Source organism: Chenopodium quinoa, unplaced genomic scaffold (genome assembly GCF_001683475.1).
Source record: "Chenopodium quinoa cultivar QQ74 unplaced genomic scaffold, ASM168347v1, whole genome shotgun sequence".
Lineage (NCBI taxonomy): Eukaryota > Viridiplantae > Streptophyta > Magnoliopsida > Caryophyllales > Amaranthaceae > Chenopodium > Chenopodium quinoa.
The window spans coordinates 9337872-9351779 of record NW_018745448.1 but is presented as its reverse complement, the minus strand read 5'-3'; the positions used below and the strand labels follow the sequence as shown (position 1 = coordinate 9351779).

General features: G+C 32.4%; 1 protein-coding gene across 1 annotated transcript; it reads right to left on the bottom strand.

The window, feature by feature from the left end:
- Nucleotides 1–2422: 2422 nt before the first annotated feature.
- Nucleotides 2423–10499, bottom strand: LOC110713602 (ankyrin repeat and SAM domain-containing protein 6-like). The gene is made up of 7 exons (XM_021892051.1): nucleotides 10101–10499; nucleotides 9593–9723; nucleotides 9178–9215; nucleotides 8473–9083; nucleotides 7216–7296; nucleotides 4222–4284; nucleotides 2423–3037 (listed from the first exon to the last, which is right to left on the bottom strand). Exons 1-7 carry the CDS (start codon nucleotides 10152–10154, stop codon nucleotides 2981–2983), a joined length of 1035 nt encoding a protein of 344 aa, XP_021747743.1. The 5' UTR covers nucleotides 10155–10499; the 3' UTR covers nucleotides 2423–2980.
- Between the last annotated feature and the right edge of the window lie 3409 nt (nucleotides 10500–13908).

Genomic DNA, 13908 nt, shown 5'->3' with positions numbered 1-13908 from the left:
CAAAAAGCTATCAAAACAATACCCCCAAGTGAAGTTCCAATTGGTTTTTGTTTTTGTATGATTGTGTATCAACTGAGAATTAGATGAAATAATCATGGAAAATCAAATATAATTAATTGTTCATTGCCAATGTGATAGAAGAAAAACGTTTGAATTTGACTGAGTATATGTAATTTTTCATTAAAAATCCTTGAATGGAGAAATTATTTTCCATGGAATTGAATTGATTTAATTAAGATACTACAATACTAATTTAAATTGATGAAGGAATTTGGAAAGTTGTAGAAATTAATATGAAACTTGAATAAAGGGAGGAAAATGTTTTTGATGAAAATAATAGCGTGATTTGCTACATTGAAACTTGACGGCGATATAAACAAGAAGACTAACAAATACTCCGTACATAATCAATAGTTAAATTAATAAATAAATAAATAAAAGGATTAAAAAAAATGGGCCCTCTTAAAATTAGAGGCCCTGTGCAAGAGGGCACCTTGCACACCCTCTTCTACGGCCCTGACTACATGAATGCCTTGATGAATGCTTTTTGTTTGGCAAAGATGTCAACATTAGTACTGCATTTTTATTTAATTCATTTTTTTTTGGGTTAAATTATTTAATTCTTTAATGTATCTTTCAAGATATTCAATTATGTATGTACCGGAGTAGAACACGTGTTTTGGAAGTTTTGTGCTTTTTAGACTTAAAAGACTAAGTATTAGTTTGTTTTTATTTCTTGCAATTTGTTATTTTTTTCTAATAAAATGTCTTTTAATTATTATTTTTCGTGTCCCCGTTTCCCATAAATTTAAAATTTCCGTTTCCCCGATTCCCCGTTTCGCCGTTTTCGTTTCCGTTTCCCGTTTCCGTGCAACCTAGTGGCCAACCATCATAATGGTTATTTCGTTAGTATTATAAAAGTTACTCGGTTAGTGCTATAGAGATCAGATTACTTTGTTTTTTAACAAGTTATCACCTGATATGGCTAATCCACACAAGACGCAACTGCTATCGCACAATCTTTCCAAGGGAAATTTCCGGTATTGCCAACAATGCAGTGACCCGTAGAATGTTTTCGGTTATTTCAAATATACTGTTAATACAAGCAGCCTCACCAAACAAGATAACTAAATTCATTTTGGCTTCTTGAGTTTGAAAAGTTGCTAGAGTCAAACATTATGAACGACAATTGGTCTTATATGGACCCGGTCTACAATAAATTATTGTAGACCCAAAATTTGATACTTTCAAATAATATAATCACATTCTGGATAATATAATCACTTTTTTAGATGATATAATTATCTTTTTATGAGTCATATTTTGATCTCATATTAAACCATTTAATGAGATTATATAATTATGTTTAGGATGATAAAATTTAATAATCATCATTTGAATGATGTAATTTACTATTTGATACTTTTTATAATGATAAATTCACTTTTTGAGCGATACATTTACATAACAGTTTCAAGATGATATAATCACTTTTGTAATAATATAATCACATTTCCTATGATATAATCACATTCGTATGGTATACTAGAAGGTTGGGTCTACAATAAGTTATTGTAGATCGGGTCTATTCTAGTCTTTATATATGACCGAACAGCATCTGTCTAACCATACAAGTACATTCAGATACCTTGGACCATACAAGTCATACGAGTCGACACTCGAGACTCTAGCACGTACTTCGTACTGATACTGGTCATACAATTTAGCCGCCAACATAGAAGCCAAAGGATTTTTATCAACCACTTTAGTATTTTACTTCCTGAAACTTGTTGCTACTTGCTTTAGACTTATTTCAAATCTAGTGCAAGGAATAAATTTAAAGAAAAATTCAGAGCTAATTTATATTCAATTAATATTTTTTAAAAAAAAGCACGTAAAGAAACACTATCTTACTACGGAGTAGTTACTAGTGTAAAATGCTCTGCCAACGGAAATTGATTTGAGCTCACTACTAATTAATTTTGGCTCATCCCTATGTAAGAAGGGTATAGAAAACTGTGTTCTCGCATAAAGATGTGCAAAAATATTTTCCCCTGCCAACCTATTGTTCTGTAATTACAACATAGCGTTAGAATTAGAATCACATTCCTCTATTCTAATCCTGCCATTACAAAGGATGGACGATTAGTTGGAAAAATAAAAGCGTTTAATTTTGATCTTTTTTCCACCCAAACCATTACATCCACCTGAAGACCACCTTTAACAGCGGAAAAAACAACCCAACATAGTTGCTACAAGCGAATGTTCAAGTTGGCCTGATTTTAATCGATCAAGACATAAGCAAAGCACAAAGCTCTCTGCTTATCTCGTCATACTTGCCTGACCATCACAACCCCACAAAGCCACAACCATCACAACCCCACTGGGCCACAATCATCACCCACCATAAAACCAACGACAATAAAGATAACAATTTCTAATATCTTTATTATAGGCATTGCCTTATTCATGTCAATACATACAATAGTCATGGCAAAAGTTATCAGGAGCAGTGACTGCAACACTCTTCATGCATCTGCCACATTTCCAGAATAATCCACCTAAATCAAAAGCCAAATGCATACAGAATTTCTGCACCTTCACAGAATTGAAAATTTTAGACAGTTAGTTCCAAAAAGTCACATTCACAGATATTGCTCAACAAAAAAATTACACTGAACATGCTGAGAGCTAAGCTTAGAACTAAAACAATCCCTGCCTTCTTTAATTTTCAATCTCAATTGCAAAATCATGGCAAAAAATTTCAATTATCATACATACATCAACTACTCATCTTGCCCACATTACAAGCATGATTTATAAATGGTGGAAGTGGGTAATCTTGACAACAGTATAAGGGTCTCTTATCAACCCAAGGGTGAACAAAGTCTAAGAGTATCCATTGTGTTGATGAACAGCTGCATACATGCCCAACACAAATTTCGCAACTGGATATTCTAGAAAGTTTGCAGATGCCAGCTTATGGATGCCGTCTAGAACGAGACACAAGAGATTGAAGTATCTTCTTTCTAGGCCCCTGCAGAAGATAATCAACATCCATCAATCATAAATGAAAGTCTAATCAAGTAGTCATAAGATCATAGCCAATATTAGCTGTCGTCATTTTCAATTTTCCAGCACCAAAAAAAAAACCATAAATAAAGCATTTGGTTTCTCAGAAAGCTAAGAAAATCAGAGTTCTTTGTTTACTCTTCCTCTCTGCCCTTCCCTTGACGTTTTCCCATCCAAACACAACATAAAAGTAAATCCTGGGATATACTGCCCTCAATAAAAAGGGGAGGGGGAAATTTAACAAGAAATTCTTCCCTACATCTTTACATCTGCATCTCAATTTATAAGAAATCAAATACCTAGAAGACCATCTATGCTACTGAAATAGAAGTATTAGAGATGCATTCTTTTTTCTTTTTTTTTTTTTTTTTTTGACAAAGAGATGCATTCTTTTTTTTTTTTTTGACAGACCACAGCAACAACTAGTGCACGAGATTCTCAAATCTCAAGAGAGATCAAGGTGCTAAAATTATTTATTGGAACAAATCAAACATCATAGCCTGAGTTGAACATTTATGGAAGAGCTGCTTTCCCACTCCACTTTCTTCACAGATGGCAAGTTTCAAATTTTCCAGAAACAAGACGTAAACAAAAACAAATAAAAAAAGAAGGATTACACTGTAAATCGAGAGTATTGAAGTTTTTACAGGACCTCAAAGTGCATGCAAAATCCCAAGTAAAATTAAATGAATCCATAGACTTGAAGTCACATGCAAAATGAGTAGCTGATATTCCTTAATTCTTATAGATATAAAGTAAACATTTGACAGAAATGGTTATACATTCCATTCTCTAAAGATACCAAAGACAAAAGAAGTTATTTATAAAAAGTAAAAGAAAAAATATATATATAAAAAGAAAAAAAAAAAAAAAGGTCTTTAAAGATACCAACTAGGGCAAATGGATGAATGTAGATTTGACTGGTGCATATGCAATACAATACATCTGATGTGCGTATGTATTATCTAGGATTAAAAGTTCCACAGTTCATTGTTTTTGTCAAGTAATTTGAAACTGAGCTCGGCATATTGCAAACGAAAATGCCAAGAGACAGCTGACATATAATTAATGAAAGGATGACAAGGATCTTTTAAGAAACTTTACAGAATAGGGTGGAAACAAAAGGACAGAAGGAATATTGTGAATTACCATAGGTACACCCAATTCTTTCAAGTCATTGTCACCCAACTGCTTCAATGCATTCATGTCTATCTGTTCAAGGAAAAAGTAAAATTAATCACATAATCAGCATACAAAATCCTAGGAAGGAGAAAAAAAGTTTGATAGCACATAACACCAAGTTCCTTTGTTATCGGCATGTCTAAGTTGAGCACTAAAATATCCTATAGTACCATCTAGATAAGACACGGATAAAAAAAAATGCAGAGCTATAAGATATATGCTTTTGCTCTAATATGATAGATACAATATCCGTACTAGTATTATAATGTTAGTCATGCTACTCAGTAGGGTTAAATTTATAGTACATAGAATCTCTTTTATGATAGGTACGTATATCATATACTAGTGCTATAGTCATGCTACTTGGATTAAAATCATCTAATTGATAGTCCAGGTAACATGAATGATGTCAAGTAGGGTTTTTCAATCAACTAAATCAGGAATATATAGCCAATGATGTCCTTTATCCAACATATGACAAATATATCCAAGAAAGGGACATAATGCTTTATCCAAACAGTATAATTTTACTCATTTTCCATGTTTAAAAGGACTACAATAGTAGACCAATTTAAGCTCAGCACACATTCCATGTCATCAAAAAATTACTTAAGACATAACCTACTCATCTTATCCTCTACACAGCTTATCTGATACAAGCTCGGTTTCCAGCAAAGCCCTTCTACGACTTTTTTTTCGTCTTTTTGAAACTCGGCACATTTAATAGAACAATGCTTAATTGGTTATTGGGTTTACAAAATCTCAATGAAAGTAACTTTCCGACCACAAAAGGAAACATAACTTCCCTCTTTCATATAATATTGACTAATGCCATAATAGAAAATCATACGAGTAAATGACCAAATGGTATGATAATTCTGGTTACAAGTCTTAACAGATGTGTATGACAGATAATTTACAAAGAACTACATACAGCACTACTAAGGATTAAAGGCTTTGAGCTAACCCAAAAAGGTCAGGAAACTCTTAGGCTTAATGATAGAGTCATAAGTGTGCATTATTTTTATTATTTTTCTCTTGATATTATAATGGGTTTTAACGGTTTAAGAGTGTTTTATGTAATTTTACTTCAGAGACGCAAATTATTACTATGTCATTTGTTTATAGGAAGGAAAATTTTGGATCAAAATGTATTTTACTACTGCTTGGGATTAAAGGAAGTGAAAACTACAAGTTCATGGCAACTCACACTTGTCTCAAGCCCAAAACTATTAAATTAAGTAATAAGCCCAAGTGGGATTTTATGTCTAGCAGTCTGTTTGACAAAAGCATAGAGCACCTCAAAGTCTCAAACCCTCTCTATCCTTCTTGCGAAAGCGGCAAAGGAAAATCTTGAGCATGATTCACAAGATTCTCAAATTGGCGAGCAAGAAGAAATTGGAAATTTATTGTACTTTGATTCGATTGATACTCCATATTATTGATTAAAACTAGTTTAATTATACTTTAAACAAGCCATCTTTAGTGTAATTGGGCAGTTTTATTACTAGTTTTAACTTGTGATACGTAATTGTCCTCGTTAATGCCATTAGTAGCAATTAGTTGTTAGATTAGTGACTAAAACTTCTCAGATACCTAAGATTATAAACACTTTGAGTTGCAAAATCCAAGCTTGTGAGATTGTGGCTTAGGTTGAGTACTTCTTAATTATCAATGTTGTTAATTAATCAAGTCTAGAGAGCTTGTTCTAGATTATTAGTTAGTTAGACAATAATCTAAGAGCTTGCTTGGTTTATTTGCAATTAAGAGAAGTTTTGAATACTATTTTGTTTTCTCAAGTTATGAGTGATTTATTTAATTCAATGATCAATTAATATTCCGATACTAATATAAGGGGGGCGTTTGGTTCGCAAACTGGTATGGGGTTGAAATCAGGAATGAAACCATAGTGGTATGGGTTTGGAACTCGATTCTTAATACCGTATGTTTGGTATAATTATGGAATGCAATTTTTTTCTATTGTTTGACACCTTAAAGTATGGGAATGAGCCAAACCCCCCCCCCCCCCCCCCCCGCCCAAGGTTTCTAAACCCCATGCCTTGGGGGTTTGAGGTATGGGTTTGAAACTCTTAAAATCATATAACAAACATAAGGTATGGGTTTAAACCATTCTAAACCCATACCTTATATCTTAATTAAGTGAACCAAAACCCCCCTATAAGTCTCCTGATCCCTATTTTATTATTCTTGATTTTAACGTCTCTTACTTTTATTAGTTTACTAATCTATAATTATAATCTAGTTTGTAAATAAGTTCTTTAGATCATCTACTCTTTCAAATATGGGTTTCTAACTTACTTAAGTTATAGTTTGATAAAATCAATTCCGTGGGATCGACCCTAGCTTTCCCTACTACATTTTTAGGAGGTTATAGTTAGGTTTATTTTTGGCCTGATAGTCGTAACACTTAAGCAACAAAGCATGACCAAAAAGGTAGCAACTAGTAAGTGTCAACATAGACAAAGACATTAAGTCTAAATCCCTACCCATACAGCACTTTAGACATTCTTGGAGTGAACTTAACAAACTTTTATTTCTTGAAAAAGCACCTTAATCAATCAAATCTCTCTGCATTGTTATTCAGAAAAGGCTAAGTGGAGACGGTGTCTAGGTCACATACATGTCTATTTCATGAAATATGGCTCAAAATGAATAATCATATTGAGTATCAAAATCCATGTTAAATACCAGAGATAAGTACCTGCCATGATAATTTTATATTCAGAATAGCTAGCACAAATAATGATTATAAACCTAGTGTAAAAGGCTATTTCACGTTTAAGTCTACTCATAGAAGCACATTAATTTTCCTAAAATGTATTCAAATCTCCATCTCCTAATCTGAGGCTGAATAAATATTCATACTACAACCATCTCATTCCGTATGACTTTAACGATCAGTGGTAAGATATTAAAAAAAAAAATAATAAAAATACACACCTCCTCAGCCTTGAAATTAATGATGTACTTATCCAACCCAAGAGAATGCAAGAAGCTATCAACAGTGGGGAGTTCATCAACCTGCAAAGGTTATCATAGTCAACAAACAGAAACAGGAGAACACAACCCATAAGTCGGATCAAAAATCATCAACTTATGAAAGTAATCTTTCATAGTAATGGGTACCATAATGCTTTGGTCTGCAGCATGTAAAATTTCATAAAAGGAGCCAAACAATTAGCCAGTCATCAAGCATCCTCTTTTAATCATCCCAATTAAAAAGAAGGAAAAAAAAAAAAGAATCTTATCATATACTCCCTGCGTATTTTATTACTTATTCTATTTCTCCATGCACGGAGTTTATGGAGGAACGGCAGAAAGTAATAAAATATGATGGAAGTGGGGCTGGTTGAAGAATAAAAATCTTAAAAAGCAAAAGTGAGTATAGGTGGAGGGGAGAGAAAATATGCAAAATATTAAAATATGATATTGGGGGACCACTAGTGGGGAGGAGAATAGTAAAATATTATTAAAATTTTCCAAAAAAAAAAAAGAAATGAAGCAAGTATTAAAATACGGCCGCAAAAGGAAAGTAGAGCATGTAATAAAATACGGAAGGAGTACATATAAATCTCTTATTCATCAAAAAAAAAAAAAGGTTCCATTGTTCCAAGTCCATAACAAACATGTCTTAACTCTAACTTAACATTCGCATATCCTCATAAACAAGGCATAAAACCCAACACAATTGCTTTTGGTAACTATTCTGTCGAAAGTAACAAAAAATTCACTACCTAAATCAGCATCTCTTCATTGACACAAACTTATGAGTTGATTATCATCTATAGTTATTGGAATATGCACAAGCTTCACCTGTTGTTTGTTGACCTACTGTCTCTGTTTCTAATCTAAAATTACCACCCCTTCTATTTCCATGTGAAGCACGTCACAATAGGAAGCATTAACATCTACATTTGCACAAACAGATAAACCCAAAAAAATAAAAAGAACCCTACAACTGTTAGATCTATAAAAAGGATTTTCAGTACTAGCATCATATAACAGTTCTCTTGCAGCAAAAAAAAAAATCATATAACAGTTCTCTAGATGTAGTAATTATTTAGCCACATACAATTTAGGAAAATCCAATGAGTCCAAATTTCAGAAGGGCAGGGCATAAACATAGTATAAAAGTTCTTCTCTGCCAAACTCTAATGACACTCAAATGATTAAGGTAACATAGAATGCAACTCATACCGTGGATGGGATCTTGTGCATAATTCCACTCGCTTGAGAATAATGTGGAGGAAGAGGTACAGAAGACTTAACAGGAGCAGCAGAAATAGAAGGTTTTGACAGAAAGGGTGAAGAACTGACAGGTCTTTGTGGACTAACTCTCACATATGAACTTGATCTCCCATCATCATATGCCCTTACCGCCCTTCTCTGCAAATCTTCCCTACTTCTTTCAGGAGATATCCCTCTATGAGCAGAAGAATGATATAGCCTCTCCGGGGACCTTCGTCTCAAATTGTCCAAAGTCCAGGAAGAATAGGTTCGGCCTGGGTCCGCTGCAGACAACTCACTTGTGTTTCTTGAGGAAGGATACCACCCTAATATGCTAGCATCCCTCTGTTCAAGCATAGGGTGCCTAGGTATTCCAGTATTCCTCTTTTCATCTAGAGGATGTCGAGTACTAACATTAGACTCAGGAGGACGCATGGACTTACTACCCACTGAAGGTCGAGAGGTCCTACTCAACAGTTTATCTCGGAGATCAACATTACCACGTACACCACTGTTCTGAGATTGAATTGTGTTTTTTTGCATCAATTTAAATCGAAGATCATCCTGACGAAGATGTGTATCTTTAAGGTTCCAAAGGCAACATGGTCAGTAACAGGAAAATAAGCTCTGAAATACAGAATGGAAAACACTCTAATGCTCATAAAAGCTCATTACCATTTAAGCTACTTGTGCCAAAGCCCTCCCCACGTTGCCTGAGAATGAGAAACATAGGATATTAACTGCCAAAACCAAGAAAGAAGACCATAATTGATCAGACATCTATCCCATTTAGGACTAATTGCAATGTGCAAATCAACAATGATGACATTCTGATGGGTTGCATATCATACATGATTGGCACGTTCGATAAACCGGATACGGAGTATCAAGAAAGCAACAGAAAAATGAAACTGTAGGTTGATTCTAAACAAAGGAAGCAGCAAAGCTCCTATTAAATTCAGGATGACATTCTGATGCAATAGCCATCAACAAACACTACATAATACTTCGTATAATTCAAGAAACTAAAACAACATTGTGATTTGTGAACTCTAAAACATCTACTAAGGCAAGGGGCAAGGTAACGCACCGCTTGTTGTACGGATGATATCTATCATCAGAATTACCACCCAGTCTATCTCTGATAGATCGTTTGCTTCCTGTCATTGCTCGGTCATTGCGAAACCCTTCCTCCGACAAACCATCTGCCTTCTTCACCACCTACATTCACTCATACCCATTAATTAATCAAAATCAATAGCAACACCCCTTAAAAATCTTCAATCAACTGATGTCACGTTCTATAAACACTATAATAAAGTTGCAATTTTAAGATTCCATGTTTCGGCGAGCTTCGAGTTTTCCCAAACAATTACCATTGTTATATATAAACATTATATCCTCATTTCTTCACCATTCTCCCAATTTCAAAAAATTCATATCTTTATTCACTGGTACTACTCAGTTTCAAACATATTCACCATGCTTACAATCTCTCTAAAACAATGGCAAAAATTAACAATCAATAAGTAACTAAAACCCTAAATTTGGGTTAAAATTTAAAATTGATGATTAAAAAAAAACATAAAGAAATGTACCCGACCACCACGACCAAGAGTAACGGTAAAACCAGGCCTCAAACTTTCCGACATTAGAAATTCTCAAAACTTTCAATAAATTATGAATCTCCCAAAAAAAAAATCAAAAAAATTAGTACTGAGAATAATTTTGATTCGAAAGCTGACGAAACAGAAGATTTATAGATGAATTCAACATTGAAACTTTCGAACGGCGACGAAAACTAAGAAGAAAGAGATTGGAAGTTTCAGTGATTTGGGAGAGATTAAAATGGAGGTTGATTTCGAATTTAGGGTTTTATTTTTCCAAATTTTTCCCCTTTTCTGAAAAAGTTTGAATGTTGGAACGAGAAGCAAAATGTTGAAGAGAGAGAAGGAGGTGGTGATGCAATGGGCCTTGATGAAACTTTATGTAGGCCCAAATATAAGTTAGACATTAGCCCGTATGTAGTGATGTTTTTCCCGATAGAATGGGTTTGATAAAAAGAAAAAAAAAAAAATATATATATATATAGGGGAAGGCTCTCGTGAGAATTTTTCTTATATGAGAATTTTTCTTATGTGAGAAAACTCTTTATGTTCTAAATTTTTACTCGTATGTTCTAAAATTTAAATCTGATGTTCTAAACTTTTTTTTTAGGTGTTCTAAATTAAATCAAATGTTCTAATTTATTACTCACATGTTCTAAACCATAAATTAGTTAAGCTTGATGTCATAAATTTTAAATAACTTGTTCCAAACTTTTAACTTTTATGTTCTAAATTTTAAAACGTGTGTTCTAAGATTTTTAATTATATGTTCCAGATTTTCTAAGATTTTTTAATTATATGTTCCAGATTTTAAAGCGTATGTTCTATTTTTTTTACTCGTATGTTCTAAATTCTTTACTCACACTTTCTATATTCAATATCAGTTTGTTCTAAATTTTTATTCACATGTTCATAATCTTAAATCAAGTGTTCTAAATGTTACTCATATGTTTAAAATTTCATAAAGCAAATTTTATAAATTTTTAATCACTTGTTCTAATTCTTAAATTAGATGTTCTAACATATTACTCACACAAATGTTCTAAATTATTACTCATATGTTCAAAATTTTAATTTGAGTCACATGTTCTAAATTTTAACTCGTATGTTCTAAATTTTTACCCATATGTTCTAAATTTTAAATCAGTTCTCATATAAGTATAAATTCTCACATATGGACCTATTCTCACCGGATCCCTCCCATAACACTCCCCCTGTACATTATCGAATATTGTGCCTCGTTAAAACCTTATTAGGAAAAACCCTGTGGCATAAAAACCTAATGAAGGAAAAAGAGTATAACATTTTTCGTAATACGCTCGAGATGTTGCCTCATTAAAAACCTTACCAGGAAAACCCGATGTGAGACAAAACCATGGTCAAGGGAAAAAGAGTGCAGCCATATTTTCTCCCCCTGATGAATACATTATTTGAGATCTTCTAGTGTCGCAGCAATGAATCTAATATGTTGGATATCTTTTAATAAGTTGGTAAAATATCACTTGTTGATCTTTGATCCTCTTAAATTGAAATTGCATCTTCAAGTCTTCACACTAACATGTGAAGTGTCTTCATTTCACCATACATGTGTTTATCTCTAATATCAATATTTCAAATCTTTGTTTAATAGTTGATTCAAAGGATAAACTTATACGGTTATGACTTCTTCTGGAAATCGTTGATAATAAATATTGATGATCATTATTTGATCAAACATTCATTAATACGAGTAATAATTTGATGACAAAACTTAGCTTGATATTATTAATATCATTCTTCTCATATGAATTATAATATAACACACGTAATTATATACGCTAATTATGGTTCTTCTGGACCATAAGAAAACATTGTCACGCATAAGTGATCCATTGATATTCTTTAGACGTTTCATAATTGACACGATAGCTCTCTTGCAAATACAAATAGTTAATTTCATTAACTCTCATATGCTCAAACTTCAGGTTGAGATGTTAATAATGTTGTCACGTACATAGATTTTCAAGAGTTTGATAATAATTGCAAATTCAAGATATAAACTTTGTAGGGCTGGATATTACAATAGGTCGTATATAAGTTCTTCAGGAACTCTTCTTAATTCATAATGTGCAATTAAATCGGTGTCATCAATAATTTCATCACAATTATAAGCCCATTGAAATATTAATCTCTTTCTAATTTTTCATCAAAGTTGTAAACATACCTTACTATACTTTGAATGAACATTTACATACACCACAGTTATTGTATGAAATTAATGCATGCAATATGAGATATAGAAAATATGATAACATATTAACAAATATACAATAAAGTAATGCATCTAACAACTTCCTATATATGCAATAAATATCCATTAACTTATGACTCACACATGCACATGAAAATTAGACTCAAAATAATGCAAGACACTGTACAGTGTGGATTTAAAAATCCATATTTCATTGGACTTCGGGTCCATGATAAACTTATGATCATTATCATTATGTCGACATCAAAATGTACATATATTTCAGATCCCTTACTCATTAGTCCATTCCATTATGCATATGCATATTATTCATCGGTTCCATTATGTACCGGTATTAAAAAAAACCCTTTAACTTACATTCCGCATGCTATTTTACTATGATATCTGAATACATTTCTCATTTGGTACCATCATAACTTTTCTTACATCATAGGCCATCTATTATAATAATTCAGATATCTATACCACTTTTAGGGTATTCCATACACTATGGTATTTATATACTATTACACTATTAGTGTCAAATGCACTATCTTGCCAAATATCATATCTATTAAACAAATCTTTATTTTGGAACCGGTCATATACAACCTACACTTCAGGTGTAGTGATTCAAGTACAATTGACAAGATTTTATCTCAATTTATAAACATAATTAATATGACCAAAATGTATCTTCAACTCTATGCAACATGAGTCATAACTGAATACAAATCAAATCATAAATGTGCAACATATCTTGATAATATATATACAAAAGTTGGCATATATATATATATATATATATATATATATATATATATATATATATATCTTTTCAAACTACCATTATAGGGATCATAAATATTCTTTATTTATTTATTTATTTTTTTTTTCCAACTTTTACTATTTCTTCTCCCCCAAAGTTGGTAAAATATCTCTTTTATAGGGGCGTCTAATTCTATACCAACTTAGTATATAAATTTGCATTAAAATTCATTTCATTGGGAGGATCACAATCAAAATTTATCTCTTCTGGAGAACAATTTCGATAAAGAATCATTTATTCATTAACTTTATATTTCATGTGTATTTATTATTAAATTTTCAATAATATTTTCTCTTCTGGAGATCAATGTCAATGGGGAGGCATATGTTGTGCAGTTGTACATTTTTCTTTCTTCTCCTATTTCATATGTGCTGACATATAATAGCCCCAATCAAAAGATTGTTATACAAGCATAGATCACTTGCTTGTAATTCTACTAGGTGGTGATCTTCTGGATCTTTAAAGCTTTAAATAATGTATTTGGTGAGCTTCTGATTCTCTGATAGTTTACAATAATATATACGTTATTTTGGTGAACTTCTGGTCACCCATTACTCCTTTTTATAACCTATTAACTCTTGAAATTTTCATCAATACAAATTAGTATGAATCACAATCCAAATATATATAGCTCAATCTCAATGTTATGTCTTGCCATTCAATTCATTTCATACATCTAACATTGAGAGAGCGTCAGCACAGTATCAAATGAAACTTCAGGTTTCCATAACGGTAATTAT

Coding starts and splice junctions, on each gene's coding strand:
- LOC110713602 (XM_021892051.1), bottom strand. CDS start 10,154: ATGTCGGAAAGTTTGAGGCCTGGTTTTACCGTTACTCTTGGTCGTGGT. Junction 9,216..9,592: donor TATCATCCGTACAACAAGCG/GTGCGTTACCTT, acceptor TCTCATTCTCAG/GCAACGTGGGGAGGGCTTTG. Junction 9,084..9,177: donor TGGCACAAGTAGCTTAAATG/GTAATGAGCTTT, acceptor GGAACCTTAAAG/ATACACATCTTCGTCAGGAT.